At 43.7% G+C, this 22,602-nt stretch overlaps 1 protein-coding gene across 1 annotated transcript; it reads left to right on the top strand.

Annotated features, from left to right (window-relative positions):
- Window positions 1-10,259: 10,259 nt before the first annotated feature.
- Window positions 10,260-18,222, top strand: TSN (translin). The gene is made up of 6 exons (XM_086348973.1): window positions 10,260-10,443; window positions 11,574-11,667; window positions 12,986-13,082; window positions 14,800-14,915; window positions 15,546-15,625; window positions 16,257-18,222. Exons 1-6 carry the CDS (start codon window positions 10,378-10,380, stop codon window positions 16,488-16,490), a joined length of 687 nt encoding a protein of 228 aa, XP_086205099.1. The 5' UTR covers window positions 10,260-10,377; the 3' UTR covers window positions 16,491-18,222.
- Window positions 18,223-22,602: the final 4,380 nt, after the last annotated feature.

Here is a 22,602-nt window from a genome sequence, read left to right as displayed (position 1 = left end):
GCTTCTGGCTGGCAGGTGTCGTCTGGCACGTTCGGGGTTGCCTGCGTTTGGAGGTGCTCATTCGCCTGGCTGCTCAATATTTAGATATCCTGCCTGACAGTGATTCTACCTGCCAACGAGGTCGGCTCTGTGTCCGGGAGCTCCCCTTGGGAGGGCTTTTCTAAGCTGATCTGATGCTTTTAGCAAGGGTGTCGTCTTCTGTTGCCTACAGGAGATGGCTTTCACTCCTTGCATTGTTGCAGGGCTGGCCTCTTGGCTGTTCTCAAAATTAGATGTTTGATGTATGAGTCAGATACGAGTCAGATACAGAGCAGGTTCTACGGTTCCCTGAGGGTCCCTTCCGTGTGTGTGTGTGTGTGTGTGTGTATGTGTGTGTGTGAACAGTCCCCTCTATTCCTGACATCTCTTAGTTCCTATGGGGAGGGAAAAGGAGGAGCAGAGTAGGGGAAGACGGCAAACTGACGGGATCTTCTGGGAGATCTCCTCTCAGATTTCTCCGACCCGCTTCAGGAATTCCTGGCCTCCAAAGGATCAGGTGGTGACACAAGTCTTATCAAAATTGAGTGAGCATGTGGATTGCCAATTCTGATTCCTAGGTGGGGGCAGGGCCTCAGGTTCTGTGTTTCTAACAAGCTCCCAGGTGAGGCTGATGCTCTGTGGATTACACTTTGATTATCAGGAGTAGAGACATGGGGAACTGATCACTGAACTGGGTTGAATTGCTGTCCCCTCAAAAGATATGTTTAAGTCTTCACCTCAACACCTGTGATGCAGACAGGATCTTTGCTGATGTAATCATGTTCAGATGAGGTTGTTATGGAATAAGGTGGGCCCTAATCCAATGATTAGTGTCCTTATAATAAGGAAACTTGGACACACACACACACACACACACACACACACACACACACACGGAGAATGCCACGTGATGATGGAGGCAGAGATTGGAGAGATGTCATAAACTGAGGAACACCAGGAATTGCTGGAAGAGGTAAGGGACTATTCTTCCCTAGAGTCTTCAAGAGAATGGCTCTGCCAAAATCTGGGACTTGGATTTCTAGCCTCTAGAACTGTGGGAGAAGACATTTCTGTTGTTTCCAGCCACCCAGTTTGTGGTCATTTGTAATGGCAGCCTTAGGAAACGAATACAGTTACCACTTTGGTGCAGCCTTAAATGATGTTCTGAGGAAAACGCTTTGATTAATCTTGGGGCTTACTTGACACCTTACCATGAGGTAGTGGAAGAACTCTTGGATGTTCACAGAAAGCTACCAGGACACCCTCCCCTTGGCCTTCACCTGATCATAGAAGTCTGCCCTTAACTGGGGACAGAGTCTCAGCCCTTGAATCCTCACTGCATCCCAGACCTGTTTCATTTTCCCCTTTCTGAGCTTGAGTCAGTCACAGCGCCTTCAATGACGTATGCTCTGGCCCTGCCAGGGACCATCTCGTTCTCCTCTGACTTTGCTGTCTAGAGCCCAGGGATCATAGGAGTTGTGCTCTTCTGGTCAAAGAATCCAGAAGCCCACTAGACCCTTGGCCATGTCACTGGGGAAAAATCCTCCTCCTCTCAGGTGGTACCTCAGTTTTCTTAGCCATAAATAAGATTTTGGGTGAGATGATTGTTAAGTTTCCTGGGTGGAGGTGGGGGAGTCTGTACTGTTTAGTGGCAGCAGCATCAGTACTAATGATCAGAATGGCAGCTGGCCTTCCACATGCCCAGGCAATAGACGTGGGCTGCCTATATTTGTCTCTTCCTTCCTTCTCTCCTTCTTAACTTCTTTCCCTGTTTTCCTCCCTCTCTTCCTTCCTCCTGATTTGCATGTAGAATGGGGAGGCTACTTGGGTGAGATGGTTCTCACTGAGTTAGACTGTCCCATACACACTGCCTTGGCATCTGTCCCCAGCACTCATTGCCAGCGCCACCCAACCCCAGTCACTTAACAACGTGTAACAAATGCCTCCCAGGCACTTCCCCAGACCAAGTGGACTGTTGAGTGAGCTCACTGCAGTTCTCCCCATCTTTCTCCCCCTCTGTCTTCCCATGCCACCCCTCACTTGGGATAGAATATGGGCACGTCTTTCCCATGGTGCCACTATCATCACCTATGGGCTGGGGGCCCAGCACAGCAAGGGCTGCTTGCTGGGGTTGATGGCAGGGGGTGGGGGGTGGGGGTTAGGGGGGTGGATGGCAGAGTGGGACCACCTGCAGGGCAAGGCAGGATGTGCTGAGTGTCTGGGGAGCTGGGCCATGGGAGGAGAAGGCTCTGTGGGGTGGGGCTGAGGGCTGGAGGAGAGGAGACCAGGTGGGCACCGACAAGGTCCAAGGTGCCTGCCCAGCTCTGCCCACCTTCCTCTTTCCCTATTCTCCTCCCCTTCCATCTCTCTGCCTGATCCCTGTGGGGTCATCCAACATGTCACCCTCGGGATGAGAGCCCAGCTACGTGAACCCAGCTGCTGCCACTAAAGAGGGCAGACTCCCCTACCCCACCCTTGGCCCTGCCGGACTGTCCCTTGCTCAGTTACAGGGCTTCTCATGTGGGACTGAAAGGCACAGTTTTAGGGGAAGAAGTGGGGAGCGATTCTCATCTGTGTCACCAGCTTCAACTGTGCAGCCTCCATGCATGTCACCTGACAAACTAAACATTCAGTCTGCAGACCACTTAGGGCCCATGACCTGAGGCTGGAAGGGAAATTTTCTTCCTCTGTCCTGTGGATGTCTGTCACCTGGGGCACACCCTGCCCTATGCTGTGTTTAATGTCCTGAACAGGCCCCAAATCCAGATACCAAGTGTGGCAGTGACCCTGGTGAAGCTGGGTGGGCCTCTGGGAGATAGGGGTGGGAAGCGAGGAGAGTGGGTGCTGCCCAGAGGGTTCAGATTCCCTGGGAAAACCACTGGGCTGACTCACCAATGCCCTCTTTCACCCCAGAATCCTTTCCAGCCCTTCAGTGAGGGATGTGGGCCCTGATGTCCTGGGTCCTGAAGGGCCTGTAGTCCAAATCCTGGTGCCCCCTTCCTAGCCTGTATTAATCATGTTTGTATTTTCTCTTTTTCTGTTTTGACACCTTAACAAGCTTGCTGGCAGTTTGGGATTAGCAGATGCAAACTATTATATATATAATGGATAGACAACAAAGTCCTACTGTTTAACACAATATCGATATCCTGTGATAAACCATAACAGCAAAAAAATATGAAAAAGAATATCTATATAACTGAGTCACTTTGCTGTGTCCCAGAAACTAGCACAAGATGGTAAATCAACTATATTTGATTACAAAATAAATTTTAAAAAAGCCAGCTGGCTGCAGAGGGACTATTTCTCCCAGGGCTAGCAAAGGCTCAGCCTGGAGCATCTCCTTACCTGAATCTCATGTACAAACCCAATATTGGTTCCCTGCCCTAAGTCATGCCAGGGCCAGGTATGAGGTGACTTGAGACCACGCCTGTAGTCAGAAGCCCACCAGAAGCATTCAAAGTACTCACAGACACAGGCTCTGGCTTGGCTTTCCTTGCTCCTGCTTCTGCCTCCTGAGTAAGCCTTGTGCTTCCCCATGTGGTCCTGCATGGCATGGTGCCCTGTCCTCTCAGGAAATGTAAGTAATAAATTCTTCTTTCAGTGGCACTGGCCTTTCCAGTTGTCACTATGTCACCTCTGTAAATTAAAACCTCATGGGGGCTTCCCTGGTGGCTCAGTGGTAAAGAATCTGCCTGCCAATGTAGGAGACATGGGTTCAGTCCCTGGTTTGGGCAGATCTCACATGCCACCGAGCAACAAAGGCCAGGTGCCACAACTATTGAGCCCAGGAACAGCAACTATTGAGCCCTCTGGCAGCAGCTGCTGACACCTGCATGCCCTAGAGCCTGCGCACCACGAGAGAAGCCACTATACTGAGAAGCCCACACACAGTGCAACAAAAAGCAGCCCCTGCTCTTTGCAACTAGAAAAAAGCCCTTGTAGCACAGCCAAAAATAAATAAAATCGGAAAAAAAACCCAAACCCTCATGGGTACACAGCTCCAGGCCCATCTCGTTTTTCTCTCTTTGCACTGACTCCCTAACCCTTTCTCCTGTCCTCAGACTGCAGGCCACAGCTCCCAACCACGCTCCTTTCTGGCCTCTTTTGCTCTTCAAAGAACCTTGCAGACGTGCACCACCCATCACACTGTCCTCAGTACTATTAAAAGAGGTTTATTTTCACCCTTAAATTAGCCCCGAATGTCTACAGTGTTAATATTCACACTGGGGGAGTGCAGGCAAACTGGCTGCTTCAGGCCCTGGTGGCAGGGGAATGGAAATTCGTTCAATGTCTTTGAAAAGTGATTTGACAAAATATGTTAAGAATTTTAAAAATAGAACTAAACAAAAGAATGATCTTATTTCTTAAATTCTGACTTTCAGTTTTTCTTTTTTATCAAAGTATCAGTCAGTTCAGTTCAGTCGATCAGTTGTGTCCGACTCTTTGCGACCCCATGAATTGCAGCACGCCAGGCCTCCCTGTCCATCACCAACTCCCGGAGTTCACCCAGAGTAACGTCCATTGAGTCAGTGATGCCATCCAGCCATCTCATCCTCTGTCGTCCCCTGCTCCTCCTGCCCCCAATCCCTCCCAGCATCAGTCTTTTCCAATGAGTCAACTCTTCGCATGAGGTGGCCAAAGTACAGGAATTTTAGCTTTAGCATCATTCCTTCCAAAGAAATCCCAGGGCTGATCTCCTTCAGAATGGACTGGTTGGATCTCCTTGCAGTCCAAGGGATTCTCAAGAATCTTCTCCAACACCATAGTTCAAAAGCATCAATTCTTTGGCACTCAGCTTTCTTCACAGTCCAACTCTCACATCCATACATGACCACTGGAAAAACCATAGCCTTGACTAGATGAACCTTTGTTGGCAAAGTAATGTCTCTGCTTTTGAATATGCTATCTAGGTTGGTCATAACTTTCCTTCCAAGGAGTAAGCGTCTTTTAATTTCATGGCTGCAATCACCATCTGCAGTGATTTTGGAGCCCCCCAAAATAAAGTCTGACATTGTTTCCACTGTTTCCCCATCTATTTCCCATGAAGTGACAGAAGCAGATGCCATGATCTTCGTTTTCTGAATGTTGAGCTTTAAGCCAACTGTTTTCACTCTCCTTTTTTCACTTTCATCAAGAAGCTTTTAGTTCCTCTTCACTTTCTGCCATAAGGGTGGTGTCATCTGCATATCTGAGGTTATTGATATTTCTCCCAGCAATCTTGATTCCAGCTTGTGTTTCTTCCAGTCCAGCATTTCTCATGATGTACTCTGCATATAAGTTAAATAAACAGGGTGACAATGTACAGCCTTGATGAACTCCTTTTCCTATTTGGAACCAGTCTGTTGTTCCATGTCCAGTTCTAACTGTTGCTTCCTGACCTGTATACAAATTTTTCAAGAGGCAGATCAGGTGGTCTGGTATTACCATCACTTTCAGAATTTTCCACAGTTTATTGTGATCCACACAGTCAAAGGCTCTGGCATAGTCAAGAAAGCAGAAATAGATGTTTTTCTGGAACTCTCTTGCTTTTTCCATGATCCATCAGATGTTGGCAATTTGATCTCTGGTTCCTCTGCCTTTTCTAAAACCAGCTTGAACATTAGGAAGTTCACGGTCACATATTGCTGAAGCCTGGCTTGGAGAATTTGAGCATTACTTTACTAGCGTGTAGATGAGTGCAATTGTGCGGTAGTTTGAGCATTCTTTGGCATTGCCTTTCTTTGCGATTGGAATGAAAACTGACCTTTTCCAGTCCTGTGGCCACTGCTGACTTTTCCAAATTTGCTGGCATACTGAGTGCAGCACTTTCACAGCATCATCTTTCAAGATTTGAAATAGCTCAACTGGAATTCCATCACCTCCACTAGCTTTGTTCGTAGTGATGCTTTCTAAGGCCCACTTGACTTCACATTCCAGGATGTCTGGCTCTAGGTGAGTGATCACACCATCGTGATTATCTGGGTCGTGAAGATCTTTTTTGTACAGTTCTTCTGTGTATTCTTGCCACCTCTTCTTAATATCTTCTGCTTCTGTTAGGTCCATACCATTTCTGTCCTTTATTGAGCTCATCTTTGCATGAAATGTTCCTTTGGTATCTCTGATTTTCTTGAAGAGATCCCTAGTCTTTCCCATTCTGTTGTTTTCCTCTATTTCTTTGCATTGATCGCTGAGGAAGGCTTTCTTATCTCTTCTTGCTATTCTTTGGAACTCTGCATTCAGATGTTTATATCTTTCCTTTTCTCCTTTGCTTTTCACTTCTCTTCTTTTCACAGCTATTTGTAAGGCCTCCCCAGATAGCCATTTTGCTTTTTTGCATTTCTTTTCTATGGGAATGGTCTTGATCCCTGTCTCCTGTACAATGTCATGAACCTCATTCCATAGTTCATCAGGCACTCTATCTATCAGATCTAGGCCCTTAAATCTATTTCTCACTTGTACTGTATAATCATAAGGGATTTGATTTAGGTCATACCTGAATGGTCTAGTGGTTTTCCCTACTTTCTTCAATTTAAGTCCTAATTTGGCAATAAGGAGTTCATGGTCTGAGCCACAGTCAGCTCCTGGTCTTGTTTTTGCTGACTGTATAGAGCCTCTCCATCTTTGGCTGCAAAGAACATAATCAATTTGATTTTGGTGTTGACCATCTGGTGATGTCCATGTATAGAGTCTTCTCTTGTATTGTTGGAAGAGGGTGTTTGTTATGACCAGTGCATTTTCTTGGCAAAATTCTATTAGTCTTTGCCCTGCTTCATTCCGTATTCCAAGGCCAAATTTGCCTGTTACTCCAGGTGTTTCTTGACTTCCTACTTTTGCATTCCAGTCCCCTATAATGAAAAGGACATCTTTTTTGGGTGTTAGTTCTAAAAGGTCTTGTAGGTCTTCATAGACCCGTTCAACTTCAGCTTCTTCAGCGTTACTGGTTGGGGCATAGACTTGGATTACTGTGACATTAAATGGTTTGCCTTGGAAATGAACAGAGATCATTCTGTCGTTTTTGAGATTGCATCCAAGTACTGCATTTTGGACTCTTTTGTTGACCATCATGGCCACTCCATTTCTTCTGAGGGATTCCTGCCCACAGTAGTAGATATAATGGTCATCTGAGTTAAATTCACCCATTCCAGTCCATTTGAGTTCGCTGATTCCTAGAATGTCAACATTCACTCCTGCCATCTCTTGTTTGACCACTTCCAATTTGCCTTGATTCATGGACCTGACGTTCCAGGTCCCTGTGCAATATTGCTCTTTACAGCATCGGACCTTACTTCTATCACCAGTCACATCCACAGCTGGGTATTGTTTTCTTTGGCTCCATCCCTTCTTTCTTTCTTGAGTTATTTCTCCACTGATCTCCAGTAGCATAGTGGGAACTTACTGACCTGGGGAGTTTCTCTTTCAGTATCCTATAATTTTGCCTTTTCATACTGTTCATGGGGTTCTCAAGGCAAGAATACTGAAGTGGTTTGCCATTCCCCTCTCCAGTGGACCACATTCTGTCAGATCTCTCTACCATGACCCGCCTGTCTTGGGTTGCCCCACGGGCATGGCTTAGTTTCATTGAGTTAGACAAGGCTGTGGTCGTAGTGTGATTAGATTGACTAGTTTTCTGTGAGTATGGTTTCAGTGTGTTTGCCCTCTGATGCCCTCTTGCAACACCTACCATCTTACTTGGGTTTCTCTTACCTTGGGCGTGGGGTATCTCTTCACAGCTGCTCCAGCAAAGCGCAGCCATTGCTCCTTACCTTGGACGAGGGATATCTCCTCACCACTGCCCTTCCTGACCTTCAATGTGGGAAGTATAGTTATACTATCAAAGTATAGTTCACTTATTATATTAACTGCAAGTATATAATTTAGTAATTTGGTGATTTTATAGATATCCATATAAAATTATTATAAAACATTGGCTTTTTCGCTGTGCTGTACATTACGTCTGTTAACTTATCTATTTTATAACTTGTAGTTTGTACCTCTTAATCCTGTCTGTATTTGCCCCTCCCCCACCTCTCAACCATCTTATCATTTATAGGATAAAAATAGTATCAGATTTGCATAAGTCCTTCATGTAAAGTTTTAGATCCTTCATGTAAAGTTTTAGAATAACATGTGGGACAAAGCAAACAATAAGGTATCATTTAGTTGATATAAGTAATCATTTTAATTCATTTGGAGTCCACCCTACACACACATATCTGTAGGGTTGTTGTTGTTTAGTTGTTAAGTCATGTTGTGTGAGTCTTTGTAACCACATGGACCGTAGCTAGCCAGGCTCATCTGTTCATGGGATTCTCCAGGCAAGAATACTGGAGTGGGTTGCCATTTCCTGCTCCAATCTGTAGGGTACATGTATGGAATTTGGTCAGACAGAGAGTCTTGCCTCAAGGAAGGAGAATGGAGGAAAAGTGTTAGTTGAGAAGAGAAACTTCACACTCGAAATGCTTAAAAATTCATATGATCTTAAAAAATGCAATACAATCCTACAGGGATGTTAAACTTAAAAAAAAAAAAGTACATAGAGAAAATTTTTACTCTTAATCCATCCTATTGTTCCAGTCCTGCATAACTTTTATTTTTCCCGAGTATTTTTTGCAGAGACGAATGTTTTTCCAAAGATTGGAATCCGAATACCCTTCAGGACTGAAGCATCTTCCTACCAACTGCTGTAGGACAAAACACCTTGTACAGTCAGCCCTCTGAATCTGTGGTTTCACATGGGCAGATTTAACCAACCCCAGAGAGAAAATACTGAATTCCAGAGTTATGAAAAGTAAAACTTTAATTTTCTGTGTACTGGGAACTATTTACACATTATTTTAAACAACTATTTACATAACGCATTTTATTAGATATTAGAAGTAACCTCAGTAACCTCCGGAGAAGGCGATGGCACCCCATTCCAGTACTCTTGCCTGGAAAATCCCATGGGCGGAGGAGCCTGGTGGGCTGCAGTCCATAGGGTCGCAAAGAGTCAGACACGACCCAGCGATTTGACTTTCACTTTTCACTTTCATGCATTGGAGAAGGAAATGGCAACCCACTCCAGTGTTCTTGCCTGGAGAATCCCAGGGACGGAGGAGCCTGGTTGGCTGCCGTCTATGGGGTCGCACAGAGTCGGACACGAGTGAAGTGACTTAGCAGCAGCAGCAGCAGTAACCTCAGATACAGCAGATGACACCACCCTTATGGCAGAAAGTGAAGAGGAACTGAAGAGTCTCTTGATGACAGTGAAAGAGGAGTGAAAAAGCTGGCTTAAACTCAACATTCAAAAAAAAGATCATGGCACCTGTTCCCATTACATCATGGCAAATAGGGGAAACAATAGAAACAGTGACAGACTTTATTTTCTTGGGCTCCAAAAATCACTGCAGATGGTGACTGCAGCCATGAAATTAAAAGATGCTTGTTCCTTGGAAGAAAAGCTATGACCAACCTAGACAGCATATTGAAAAGCTGAGACATTACTTTGCCAACAAAGGTCCATCTAGTCAAAGCTATGTTTTTTCCAGTAGTCATGAATGGATGTGAAAGTTGGACCATAAAGAAATCTGAGCGCTGAAGAATTTAAGTTTTTGAACTGTGGTGTTGGAGAAGACTCTTGAGAGTCCCTTGGACTGCAAGGAGATCCAATCAGTCAATCTTAAAGAAAATGAGTCCTGAATATTGACTGGAAGAATTCATGCTGAAGCAGAAACTCCAATACTTTGGCCACCTGATGCGAAGAACTGACTTACTGGGAAAAGACCCTGATTGAAGGCAGGAGGAGAAGGGGAAGAGAGAGGATGATGGTCGGATGGCACTACCGACTGGCTGGACAGGGCGTCTGAGCAAGCTCCGGCAGTTGGTGATGTATAAGGAAGCCTGATGTGCTGCAGTCCACGGGGTCGCAAACAGTCGGATACGACTGAGCGACTGAACTTAACATGATTTCATATAAGAGACCTCAGGTTTTGGTATCGTGCACAGCTCCTGGGACCAAACACATAGCATGACACTGACGGAGGAAACGACTAGCTAACACCAGGATGGTTCCACACTTCTTAGCCCAAGTCCCCACCTCTCTTAGGCCCACGTGCGCGGAGGACCCCTCCCGGGTTGTTTCCAGCGATGCCTGTCGAAGAGCCCCGCCCATCATGCTTTGCCTTCCGGCCAGCGTCTCAGGCATCGCGGCGGACAGCCCGGCTTCCTGGGCGCCGCGGGCCTGGGAGGACCCCAGCGACAGCCTCTGTGTAGGGCCCGGTGGACTCAGCGGCAGCGGCGGTGGCGGCGGGACGTTGCAACTGAAGGCGCAGGTTGTCTCCGGAACGCACTGTGCCGGCCACCCTCGCAGCCCTGGCTGACGGTCGTGCGGCCGGCGCCATGTCTGTGAGCGAGATCTTCGTGGAGCTGCAGGGCTTTTTGGCTGCCGAGCAGGACATCCGAGAGGCGAGCCCCCGTCTCCCCATATCCCTTCCCCTCTCCTTGCCTAGCTGGGCCGCGACGCCCGGTCCTCCTCCGTCGCTCTGATTCGAGCGGTGGGGAAGCCTCCGGGGGTGGTTCCTACCCTTCTCGTTTGGCTTAGGGCACCTCTTTGCCCCCGCCCCCGATTCTGCTGCCAGGTCCTGGTTCCCTGTGTTCAGGGCTCGGCTCTTCAGCATCACCTACCTTATTTGGGTGTCAGTTTTTCTCATTTTTAATTCATTTTTATGTCGAACCCTCAGCGCGTGGGACTCAGACAACACGTGTTTCTTGTGTGGGTTATTGGTGTCTTAAAAGCACGTGTGGCCATTTCTCTTTAAAACTCTACTATGGCTTCTCATTCCACGTAGGATAAAAATCCAGATCCAACTGTGGCCCACTGGTCTCTCCAGTCTCATTTTACTCCTTCTGTTGTATGCTATGGTCACGCTACCTCCCTTTTATTCTTCCAGTTCCCCAAATAGCGTCCTGCCTCGGGACTTTTGCAAGCACTGCTTGCTTTTCCTGGAATGCGTTTCTTTTCCACTCTTTTTTTCTGGTCATCTTCTTGACCTCACAATCAAAAGGATCTTTTTCCTGTTATGTTTACTTATAGTAGCGCATTAATTTGTGCGGTTGTTACTTTTTAAACGCCTCCCGCTTGACGCAACTGCAGGAAAGAAGGGACCATTTGCTTGGTTCCCTAGTCATACAAGTGCTCAGTGAATATTTGTAAAATGAATGAATGAAAAATACTCAGTCCTGTGTTGTGTCTGGACGTTTTTCTCTTTTTGGTTTATGTCTGGATACCTCATCTCCTTCAGTGTTCCAATGGGATATTTGGGGCGAGTGGGTGGCTATTACCGTTTGAAATCTGTATGAGGAATCTCAGGTGTTTTAATGACTTCCTGAAGATCTCATAGAGAAGGTAGAAAAGTCAGAATTCAGTTCTGAATAAGTCTTGTGCACCATTTGTGTCATTGTAAAGGTTGATAGTGTTTAAAATGTATGTGAAGGTGTCATAGATCAAATATACTATCTAGTATGTTTGGTTTGAGGCTATGATAATATAATACATATGTTGAATTTATTTGATATTTTGATCTAATTCTTTCTAGGAAATCCGAAAAGTTGTACAGAGTTTAGAACAAACAGCTCGAGAGATTTTAACTCTACTGCAAGGGGTCCATCAGGGTGCTGGGTTTCAGGACAGTAAGTTCTTTGTTTTGATTTGGAAGGTTTTATCCACTCTGTCAGTCTTTCATCTAAAGAATTAATTTACAATCAGAAGACATATCAAATCTGTAAGGTTTAACTATGAAAATTGTTCCTCATGTTTTTATGGTGAGTAAAAATTGGAGAAATAAGTGAGTTGATCATTTTATAGGTTTATGGAATTCTCTGTATTTTTGTTGATTTTATGCTTTCACATAGGTTGGATTAGGAATGTTTTCTCTAGTGGTGTAGTTCTGATGATAATTGTGGTAGTTCCATAGTTCTCTTGTGTATATAGCAACTTTTATTTGGCTTTTTCTTAACACCAATCTTTCAGTCATTGAATGTGATTTAGTATGTACTTTTAGATAATAAAATGGCCAGTGTAAAATGTTGTCACAGTGTTTACAGTCAGTCTCTTGAATGGAGATAGAGTATAAGAAGTTTAGAAATGGAATCTCTATTGTAAAAGATAACACAGTTAAAAGAAGTGAAATGTGTTTTCAGATTAAGAATTATTTCATAATGTAGCTAACAGGTGTCAGGGGCAAGTCATTTTTGTGAGAGATAGGGAGTTGGTCAGCCTGATTGAGAATAATAAAGCTGTTAAAACTTTTTTTTTTAATTTTTGATCACATCGTGTGACATGTGGAATCTTAGTTCCCCAAACAGGGATTGAATCCTTGCACCCTGCAGTGGAGGCATGGAGTGTTAACCACTGAACTTGCAAAGAAGTCCTAAAGCTGCTTTTTGACCAAATATAAGTGCTAAGTGAAGTCGCTCAGTCGTGTCCAACTCTTTGCGAGCCCATGGACTGTAGCCTACCAGGCTCCTCCGTCTATGGGATTTTCCAGGCAAGAATACTGGAGTGGGGTGCCATTTCCTTCTCCAGGAGATCTTCCCAAACCCAGGGATTGAACCTGGGTCTCCCGCATTGTAGGCAGATGCTTTACCATCTGAGCCACCAGGGAAGTCCTTGACCAAATATGGGAGCCTTCAAAATCCAGTTTTAGGCATCCTTTGGCGACTGACTAGGAAAGGCAGCTTAAAGATTAGTTAATTTATAACAGTTTGCCAGTGTGTTTCCTGACATACCCCCTTTTAGCAATTTTTTGTTGTTTATTTTTCAGTAGGGAAACTAGATATGAAATTTTGAGAGCCAGGTTGATAGCAGAGATGCATGCTCTACATTTGCTCATGAGATTTAAAAAAATTGATTTATTTCCAGGTAGACTGCATAGATTGTTAAGCAAGAACTGTATTTGAAATTTGGTAAGTCTTTCATTACTTCATTTGACTATCTTTTTGTGATCAGTTCCAAAAAGGTGTTTGAAAGCTCGAGAACATTTTGGTACAGTAAAAACACATCTAACATCTTTGAAGACCAAGTTTCCTGCTGAACAGTATTACAGGTTTGTAAGACAAGTAGCATCTTGTATAACATTAAGTAAAAGAAGGCAAGAGAAAAATTTATGTGGACTAAATGATTGCTTAGATTTAGGTGACAATCCTACTTAGAAGAAACAACAGAGAGGAAAAGGAACTGTTAATAGTGGTAGTATTTTAATGGTGACAAAATTGCTGACTTTCTTTTTCTCCCTTTTACTTTCATAATTTTCTTAAGGAACGTGTAATTTTTGCAATGAGAAAGTAATAAAAATAAAATATGTATTATGTGAAGGTCAAAATGGAGAATATTTTTTTAGTTTATTGAAGTTACTTGTAAAGTTGGATGGGCCGAATCTATGCTATTAAGATTATGGAATTAAGTGGCAGTGTATATGTATAAACTGAATATTGAATTTTGCTGCCAAGTAACATATGCAGCTAATATTTTATGCCATTATTTTATTAAATCTACAACACTATTAATTTTAAGAAACAATGTTACGTTTTGTATTATTAGGGAAAAGATTGTTATTATTCATAATTATGAAACATGTTTGTTTAATACTTTAATACTTCCTGATTTCACAGGTTTTAGATTGTTTAATACTTCCTGATTTCACAGGTGTTAAACTGGGAAAAACTGAGTGTTGATGAAATATGGTAAATAGGAACCTAAACTTTTTATTTAGACTTGCTTTCTCACTAGAGACAATGTTCTTTTAGGATACGTTAGGGCAAGAAATACTTAAGACAGGTATGTGGGGAGTGGGTAGTGTAACCTCACAAGATTGTTGAAAGATAGGGAGGGGCTGGCAAACTACCGTGACCTTTTATATTTTGTATAAATATATTTATATTTTAAAGAGTTACCTAAGGAAAAAAAAAAGAAATAAGAGTGTGACAGAGACTGAATGTGACCCAGAAAGTCTCAGTCTTAGAAAAGGTTTGCTGACCCCTGCTGTAAGGTTAATAGTGGGCGCTTAGAGAATAGAACAGTAGAATTGGCAGGGTCTTTAGAGAGCATGGAGTTTGGCGTTCACATACAGGCTGCCCTCTGGCTGATTTGGCCCTCAAAATGTTTGGTTTGACCTAGGTTGTGTTGAAAGATGTTTTTGAATTTGTTGCCACATTTGAAAATCAGGAGGCATAGCATAAACATCAAGGGGTTATAAAATTTCTTTTTTCTTTTTCAGTCTCCTCGCTCACTTTAACTAATGTATTCCCAACGTTTTAAGGTCACCTGTTTAGTGACGGTAGTTCTTTCTCATGTGTGTGAAGCTGGAGTTTCTTTTTCTTTTATTTTGGAGTTTCTTGATACCCTGCATTCAGTTCAGAGTGTAGGACTGAGATGCTGAGGCTGATGTACGTTGCAGTTCTCATCAATTTGCATTTGCCAGCATTTATTTTTCTCAGAGCAGTATCATTGTTCACCGATTAAACTTCTAAAGCACAGTTGCTCTTGTCTATAACATTTGGTTGTAAACTTTTGCATTCATCAGAATTGGACCGTGCTTCTTATATATTAAAATTATAATAAATAATTGTTATAAATTTGGACTGGCAAAATGTACACTAAATCCATCTATATATAATACTTAAATGTTGTATTGTTCTTAACACATTTTATATTTTGGAGTTTCACATAAGGTTTTATTTGAAAAGGTCCCGTGCCTCATGTGTTTGGCTGTGATTGTCCTGTGCCTGTCTTTTCTAACACCTGGTCCCTTGCACTCACTGCAGGTTTCACGAGCACTGGAGGTTTGTGCTGCAGCGCTTGGTCTTCTTGGCAGCGTTTGTTGTGTACTTGGAGTCCGAAACCCTAGTGACCCGAGAAGCGGTTACAGAGATCCTAGGCAGTGAGTGTCCTCAGTCGTGTCCATCCACATGATCGGTTTAATTTTTGGTGGGAGGGGCTTTCTGTTTATGGAAACAAATGAGAACTAAGTGGAAAACTGGTTTCTTGGACAGATGAAAACTAAAAATATGTAGGGGCTTGCTCTGTGTACTTGGGCGTTTCTTTTAGTTTTTAAAAATTTTAAGTCTACAGAAAAGTTGAAAGTGAACACCTGCTTACTCCCACTGAGATCCTCTGCTTGTTCACATTTTGCCCTGTCTGTGTAGTCTCCTCACTGTGTGTTGGGGGCATGTTTGAACTGTTTGGAAGTCAGGTGTAGATCCCATGACTTCTTAAATGTTTCAACGCATACCTTCTAAAAGCTATTCTCATGCATAACAGGATACTATTCTTGGTGGTATTACTTTAAGAAAAACGAAATGAAAGATTGAATTTTGCTTGAGAGCTCAAAGATTCCACAGTGAGGTCTGTTACCAAGGATATGTCTACATTTAAAAGATAGTTTTGAAAGACTCCTGTTTTTACTTTGAGAGAAATTGTACTTGTGTATATGTGTGTGTATTTAAAAAAAATTTTAGGTGTAAGTTACGTTTCCATCATGACCCTGTCTTTACCGTGTCACATTTTTCAGTTGAGCCTGATCGGGAGAAGGGATTTCACTTGGATGTGGAAGATTATCTCTCGGGAGTTCTTATTCTCGCTAGTGAACTGGTAAGAAGCTTAGTGATTTGCCATTTGCTCTTTTTGATCTTTCCACATCATTGTCAGTTTTTTTAAATGGGTACAAAAATTCAGATGTCCCATTCTTTTCTAAGCCATCTGTCGGTCACAGGGTAGTCATTGACTGCGTACTGTGTGTGTTAATGTTTTGCTGGGATGGCAATTCAGACAATGAGGTGGCCTTGCACACTTGATATTATGCGATTTAAAAAGATGAGAACAACTTCTTCCTTTCAGAGCAGTGGCACAGTATATATTCCTGGTAACTTGTTCCTTTATATAGTTGTTTTGGGGAACAATTAACTGTAGAACTTTTACTAGTTGTTATTGTCTTTTACCCCTTAATTCCACTCCAAGAAATTGTCCTATAAAAATAAATCAAAAGCAGAAGAAAGCTGTTATAAAGGAATTTACTCTAACCCTATTTATGAGAAGTCGGGAGACCACAGAAACTCCATCAAAAGGGGAATGATTTCTTAAGTTTTAAGTAAGTAAGTAATACCGAGCAGTTGTCAAAACTGTAATTATGAGGGATAGTGTGGACAAGTCATGTGGAGCACCGGCCTCGTGGCTGTGACTTGGAGGAAGAGCCCTGCTGTGACGTTCCTTTTCTGTCCCACAGTCGAGGTTGTCTGTCAACAGCGTGACTGCCGGAGACTACTCCCGGCCCCTGCACATCTCCACCTTCATCAACGAGCTGGACTCCGGCTTCCGCCTCCTCAACCTCAAAAACGATTCCCTGAGGAAGCGCTACGATGGCCTGAAGTATGACGTGAAGAAAGTGGAGGAGGTAGTCTACGACCTCTCCATCCGGGGTTTCAACAAGGAGACGGCAGCAGCCTGCGTGGAGAAGTAGGGGGCTCCCCCCCAGCCCTGCTAACTCCAGTGGTGCCCACCAGGCCCAGCCCAGCACCTCCCATGGTAGTTAGAATGTCCCGTCGCTAAACACCGCGCTTCATTTTCTTAACCGGTTGTGTGGTGTATCAGAGTTGAAACACTTTTTAGGGGGTGACAGAATAGCCTTTACAAAGACAGGTTTTTCTTTGTTGTTTTCAGTGAATTTGCTCTGTAACTCAGTATACTTCAGTTTTGTCAGAAAACGTACATGTTGATCTCTTGGTAAAGTTCTTTTCTTGCTTACCCTGATGCTGTCGATGTGCTGATTGAGAACTTCATTGTCTTGTTTGTGATTCTTCCAGGAGTGATCCTTGTGTTTTCTATTTCCACATTAGCCATCCATATCCAGGTGTGGCCTGGATACAGTGTAAAAACAGATAATTAAACGGATGGTTGCCAAGTGAAGGACAACTTATTTTATATTTTCCTTCCTTATTTTAAGCCTTGTGAGTAAATCAGGTGTTGAATTTTTTTGCAAGGCAAGTATAGTCCCAGGGTTCTATCTCACTGCCATCAAAATATCAGAGATTAAACTTCAAAGACAAGTTCAACAGGTTATTTTGGGACAGTTTGGTAATAAGGATTGAGTAGCATCATCTGGCTATGTTTACCAGGTGGGGAGTAGGGGTAGGGTTCTAAAACACCCATTTTCTGATGTTGCCTTAACATTCTGCTGTTGCAGAATTAAACATCTTCTCCACATGCATCTTAAACATTTCATATATTTCTGAGTGTGAAACCTCTTACCTAATGGCCAGGTAGACCTGTAGGTCTGGGAGTGTGCAGCCTCTCAGTCAGTTAATTCTCAACACCCTGACAGGTGATATTCTGAGAGAAGAATGCTGTGCTTTGTCTGGAAGAAAGAGAAAACCTTGAATTAAAAGGCAAAAAGTAGCTGACATGGTCATATTTTTAAGAATAAACAATCCTCTCAGGTTGTTAATTATTCCAGTTTTGGGCAAGTCACATATATCTTACTGGCACAGCGCCCGTCCCCTGCAACCCGCACCCTCCCCATCCCCCATTTTCAGGTAGTACTTGCCATGTAACTTGCTGTTGAATTATGGTGACTTAAACCACAGTATCTTGGAGCTCATTGAAAGGAAGGTGCCAGTGTGTCCAGAATAATAGGAACTACTTAGAAGTGTCACCCTCTCATGCCTAATATGAGTTTAGGTTTCCTGTTTGTAAGTAGGATTTTCGGCATGGGCATTGGAGTTGTTATCAGGCTGAGTTAAGGACGGCCAAATTTTCCATTATGAGGAAAGAAGTAGAAATGAGGCATAAATTGCTGTGCATTGTTGGGTTTTAGAACAATTTTCTTGACAGCTCTTTCTGCAAAGAATTTGTGGAAAGAAGAAAGTTGTTGGAGTCTTAAAGTACCTAGGATGGCCATCTAAAATGTGCAGTAATAGCACTGCCTGGATTGAGCGTAAAAGATTCTGAATTATGTGATCAGACATATGCAGTAAGTTTGATACTAGTTTTCTTTGCTTCTTTAAGTATTGACTCTGCTTGAGAATAGCAAAGTTCTTGGGAGAAGTTTTGGATTTCAGTTTTCACAAATAGATTTTAAGTGGAGGAGCATGTTCTGGTTTTGTACACCATTTGGGGATGTCAAGTGTTATGTGTGATTATTGTGTTGTGTCTGTTGCTGGCTTGTTGTAAAGCAATAAAAACAGTTTCTTTTATTTTTTGGTCTTTTTGTCACTTAGTGTGTTGCCATGAGAACTCTTCTATGTGGACAGTAAGTTCTGAGTGTTTTTTTCTTTTAAAATTTTTTTGCATGCCATTTGGCATATAGGAGCCTGGTTCCCTGACCAGGGATAGAACCCACACCCCCTGAGTTGGAAGTATGTAGTCTTAGCCACAGGACTACTGCGGAAGTCCCAAGTTCTGAATATTTTTGCGGCTGAAGAAGACCAGGGCAATGAGCACACACTACCCTGTGATAGTTAGAAGTCAACAGCACTGAGCTGTGTGCTGTAAGTATAGGTAATGGTGGTGTGCTCTCCCCTGGTTGGGAAATAACAGGTATTTTAACTGAAAATGTTGAGAAGCCTTGGCTGTGGTTTCAGGACACCAGGATTGCTTTTTTTAACTTTAGAAAATCAAGCAGGTTAGAGAAAACAGAGACTAGTGGATGCTTTCTTTACAGATTTATTTATTTATAAGGAGAAGAAAAGAGCTCCATAAATACTTGACAGGATTTGCCCTGCCTTAAACAATGAGTGATGCTTAGGGGAATGTAATAAAGAACAAAAGCTCCTTTGGCTGTGTTTTGAGACCTTCACTTGGCTAAAGAGATGATTCGGATATGGCTCTTTTTGCACTGTTTCATGATTGTGCACTCAGAAGTTACAACTGTCTTCAACTTTCTTCTTTCTTGGTCTAGACTACACTGTTTGTCCCAGGTAGAGCATCACTGTCATGCCTCACACTACGTAAGATTTTTCCCTGAGCCTGAAATAATTTATTTTCTTAGTATTCATTGTAATAAGCATTAAGAGGGCATGTGGAGCTGAGGACAGAGCCCTGGTTACCAGCAAGGGGAGGGGACAGGGAGGCAGAGGAAGTGGAGCCCACGGGAAGATAAAGTGGTCAGAGAGGGTGACAGAACAGGGAGAGTGGCTCATCACAGAAGCTAGGGGAGTAAAGTATCTTAGGTTTTTTAGGTGAGAGATTAAAAATGTACATTTTCACAGCCTGAGCGCCTTGTGACTTTGTCGGGCTTGTGACTTTCCTAAGCTCCACTCATCCTCCAGCCCCCCTGATTTATCTATGACACAACGTGCTTGGGTTCCCCAAAGCGCTCTCCCCATTTCCCTCACACCCAGAGTCCTGAACATCTCAATTGGCTGCTCTGCAGGCACCACGAGTCCATGAGCCTTGTGACTTAGGCGAGGCTGGGTGATGCAGAGCACTACAGAGCACGTGTATTTCCCACTCAGGCTCCTTGTCTGTCACAGGTTAGCGGGGGACCCACTCCATGCTGTCTTCACGTAGCTCACTGACAGCAGCTGCCAACTGGACCTTTTGCTAGTTACTTCGGGAGAGTCTTGTCCAAACACGTGCTCCGGTTTGGAAGTGACATGTCATTTTCTCTCATTCACTGGTTAGAACTGTGACCCTGTTCATGCCAAGGGGGCCAGGAAGTGGAATCCCACCTTTGTAGGATAGAGGGTGGAGAGGCAGACAAACTAAATGATGAAAACTGTGGGTGCTGTTCAGCTCCTCTTGTTAGATGATTAAGAGTAGTATTTCTGGTCACACATGCATTTCACTGGGCTTGGAAGGGAGAAGAGATGACACAAGGCCACTTGCTGCCTGGTGGGTGACGGACGAGGGCGGGTCATCTGTAGTCGTCCCCTGTTGTTGAAGGTGTTTCCTGTGTGAAGAGATTCCTCTGGTGTGTGTGGGTTTGTGATTGGGCTTTTGTGTTTTAAATCAAGATTCAGTGAGCTGTAACATGTTCCAAGCAGCATGCTAAAAGTTTTATTCAGATCATCTCATTTCATCCTCTGATCAACCTTATGAGGTTACTACCACATTTCCCCCCATTTGCATGCACGTGTGCTAAGTTGCTTCAGTTGTGTCTGACTCTTTGTGACCCTATGGACTGTAGCCCATCAGGCCTCTCTGTCCAGGGGATTCTCCAGGCAAGAATACTGGAGTGGATTGCCATGTCCTCCTCCAAGGGATCTTCCCCACCCAGGGACTGAACCCGCATCTTTTGCATCTCCTGCACTGCCAGATGGGTTCTTTACCACTAGCACTACCTGGGAAACCCTTTTCCTACTTCAGACCTGGAGATTGGGCTCACAGTGGGCAGTTCCCTGAGTTCACACCTAGAGGAGCTGGGATTCAAATGCAGTTATTCTGCCAGTCCATCCTCACGCACCCTCTCTTCCTTGTTGCTCTTGATGGTTACAGTCACCCGATAGCCTGACGAGGCAAAGTCATATCCACAAATCGTTGTGAACACAGTATGTGTATAGCTTTGGATTATATGTAATTTGTATTAAAATTTCATGTAATATGTGGGAGATTTGGTCTTGCCCTCAAGATTAGGGTCTATTTCAGGGGAAAGGGTGGCTAGAAAATACATTAACAAGTAAGATGAATATTCAACTGAGTGTCTAATTAAAAAATTTTGACAGCTTTATTAAAATACATTTCACATGTAAAATGGACTCATAAGTGAACTATTCAATGATTTGATTTACCAGACAGTGCAAAGATGATCATAAATCAGTTTTAGAACATTTTTATCTTCCCAAGATATCCCTGTTCCCATTCTCAGCCCCAGGCAGCCACTGGTCTAATTTCTTTCTTTATAAATATGCCTGTTCTGGATATCTTATTATAAGTGGGATGGTAGAGTATATGGTCCCTCATGTCTTTTCACTTCATGTTAGTAGTTTGTTCCTTTTTATTCCTGAATAGTGTGGATATTCTGGGGCTTCCTGGGTGGCTCAGTGGTAAAGTCTGCCTGCCAGTGCAGGAGACCGTTGTTCGATCTCTGATCCAGGAAGATCCCACATGCCTCAGAGCAGCTAAGCCTGTGTGCCTCAACTACGGAGCCTGAGCTCTAGAGCCTGGGAGCCAAAACCACTGAGCCCGCATGTGCATCTATTGAAGCCCATGTGTCCTAGATCCTGTGCTCAGCAACAGGAGAAGCCACCAAAGTAAGCCTGTGCACTGCAACTAGAGAGCAACCCCTGCTCGCCATGCCTAGAGAAAAGCCCTTGCAGCAACGAAGACAGTAAAAAATAAATTTAAAAAAGTATTAAAAAAAAAAAAAAGTAAACTTACTGCTGATTGGAGCTATGGGCAGATAGATGCTGTGGACTGGATGCTTTATGTCTCCCCTCAAATTCATATGCAGAATCCTAATCCTCAGTTGATTGATACAGTAAGTCCCCTACATACGAATGGTTTCTGTTCTGAGAGCACGTTTGTAAGTCCAGCAAAGTTAGTCTGGGTACCCAACCAACACAGTCAGCTATGTAGTACTGAACTGTAATAGCTTTATAATCATTTTTCACACAAATACATAAAAAATAAAAAAAAATTTTAATCTTACAGTACAGTTCTTGAAAAGTACAACAGCTGGCATACAGGGGCTGGCATTGAGTAAACAGGCCAGAAGAGTTACCGACTGGAGGAGGGAGAGGAATTGGGAGATGGTAGAGCTGATGGATAGTCAGCAGTAGGAGACGGAGGACGAGCTGCAATTTCACTCATGCCTGATGTTGTTGGCACAGATTCTGGGCTTGAAATAAAGATACTGCACCACTGTACTCTATCAATACAGTACTATAAAGTACATAAAAACATCCACCTGATGGCATGTGACAACGCACACCAGACACAACTAACTTACGTGATTGGATGTGTGAATGCAGTTTGAAATCTTTCAAAGTTCACAATTTGAAGGTTTGTATGTAGGGAACTTAACTGTATTTGACGGTGGGCTGGTGGGAGGTCATTAGGTCATGAGGGTGGAGCCCTCATGAGTGTTACTAGTGCCCTTGTAAAAGGGACCCCAAGAGCCTTTCACCCTCTGTTATGTAAGGACACAGCCAGAAGACAACTGGCTATGAACCAGGAATCAGACCCTCACCAGACACTGAAGCTGCCGGCACCTTGACCTTGGACTTCCTGGCCTCCAGAACTGCCAGATGTCAATTTCTGTTTAAGCCACTCAGCCTATGCTATTTTTGTTACCACATCCTGAATGGACTAAGGCAAGGGAAGAGGAGGTGAAAGGAGTCAAAAGTTCCTGAGTTGCTAGAAGAACAAACATGGGAATCTTGGAGGTAGCTTCTGGGGGAAGATGTGAAGCTCACTTTTCCAAGTGTTGAGTTGATTATGATGTGGACTGATTGCACGGGGGGCTGTACTTTTTGGCTTAGAATTTGGGGCCCTGTAGATAAAGTAGACGTTTGAATCCTCTTCTGTCTGGAAGGAGGCTTCTCTGGTGGCTTAGACAGTAAAGAATCTGCCTGTGATGCAGGAGACCTGGGTTTGATCCCTGAGTCAAGAAGGTCCCCAGGAAAAGGGAATGG

This window comes from Bos grunniens, chromosome 2 (assembly GCF_055505025.1).
Source record: "Bos grunniens cultivar Pamir isolate PY7600 chromosome 2, Bosgru_T2T1.0, whole genome shotgun sequence".
Classification (NCBI taxonomy): Eukaryota; Metazoa; Chordata; class Mammalia; order Artiodactyla; family Bovidae; genus Bos; species Bos grunniens.
Note: the sequence above shows the minus strand (reverse complement) of the source record. Positions and strands in the feature narration are given on the sequence as shown.

Bases quoted from the DNA above. Each gene is read 5' to 3' on its own strand.
- TSN (XM_086348973.1), top strand. From the start codon at position 10,378: ATGTCTGTGAGCGAGATCTTCGTGGAGCTGCAGGGCTTTTTGGCTGCC. The intron at 11,668-12,985 runs GTAAGTTCTTTG...TTTTGTGATCAG, and splicing joins GGGTGCTGGGTTTCAGGACA to TTCCAAAAAGGTGTTTGAAA. The intron at 14,916-15,545 runs GTGAGTGTCCTC...CACATTTTTCAG, and splicing joins GGTTACAGAGATCCTAGGCA to TTGAGCCTGATCGGGAGAAG.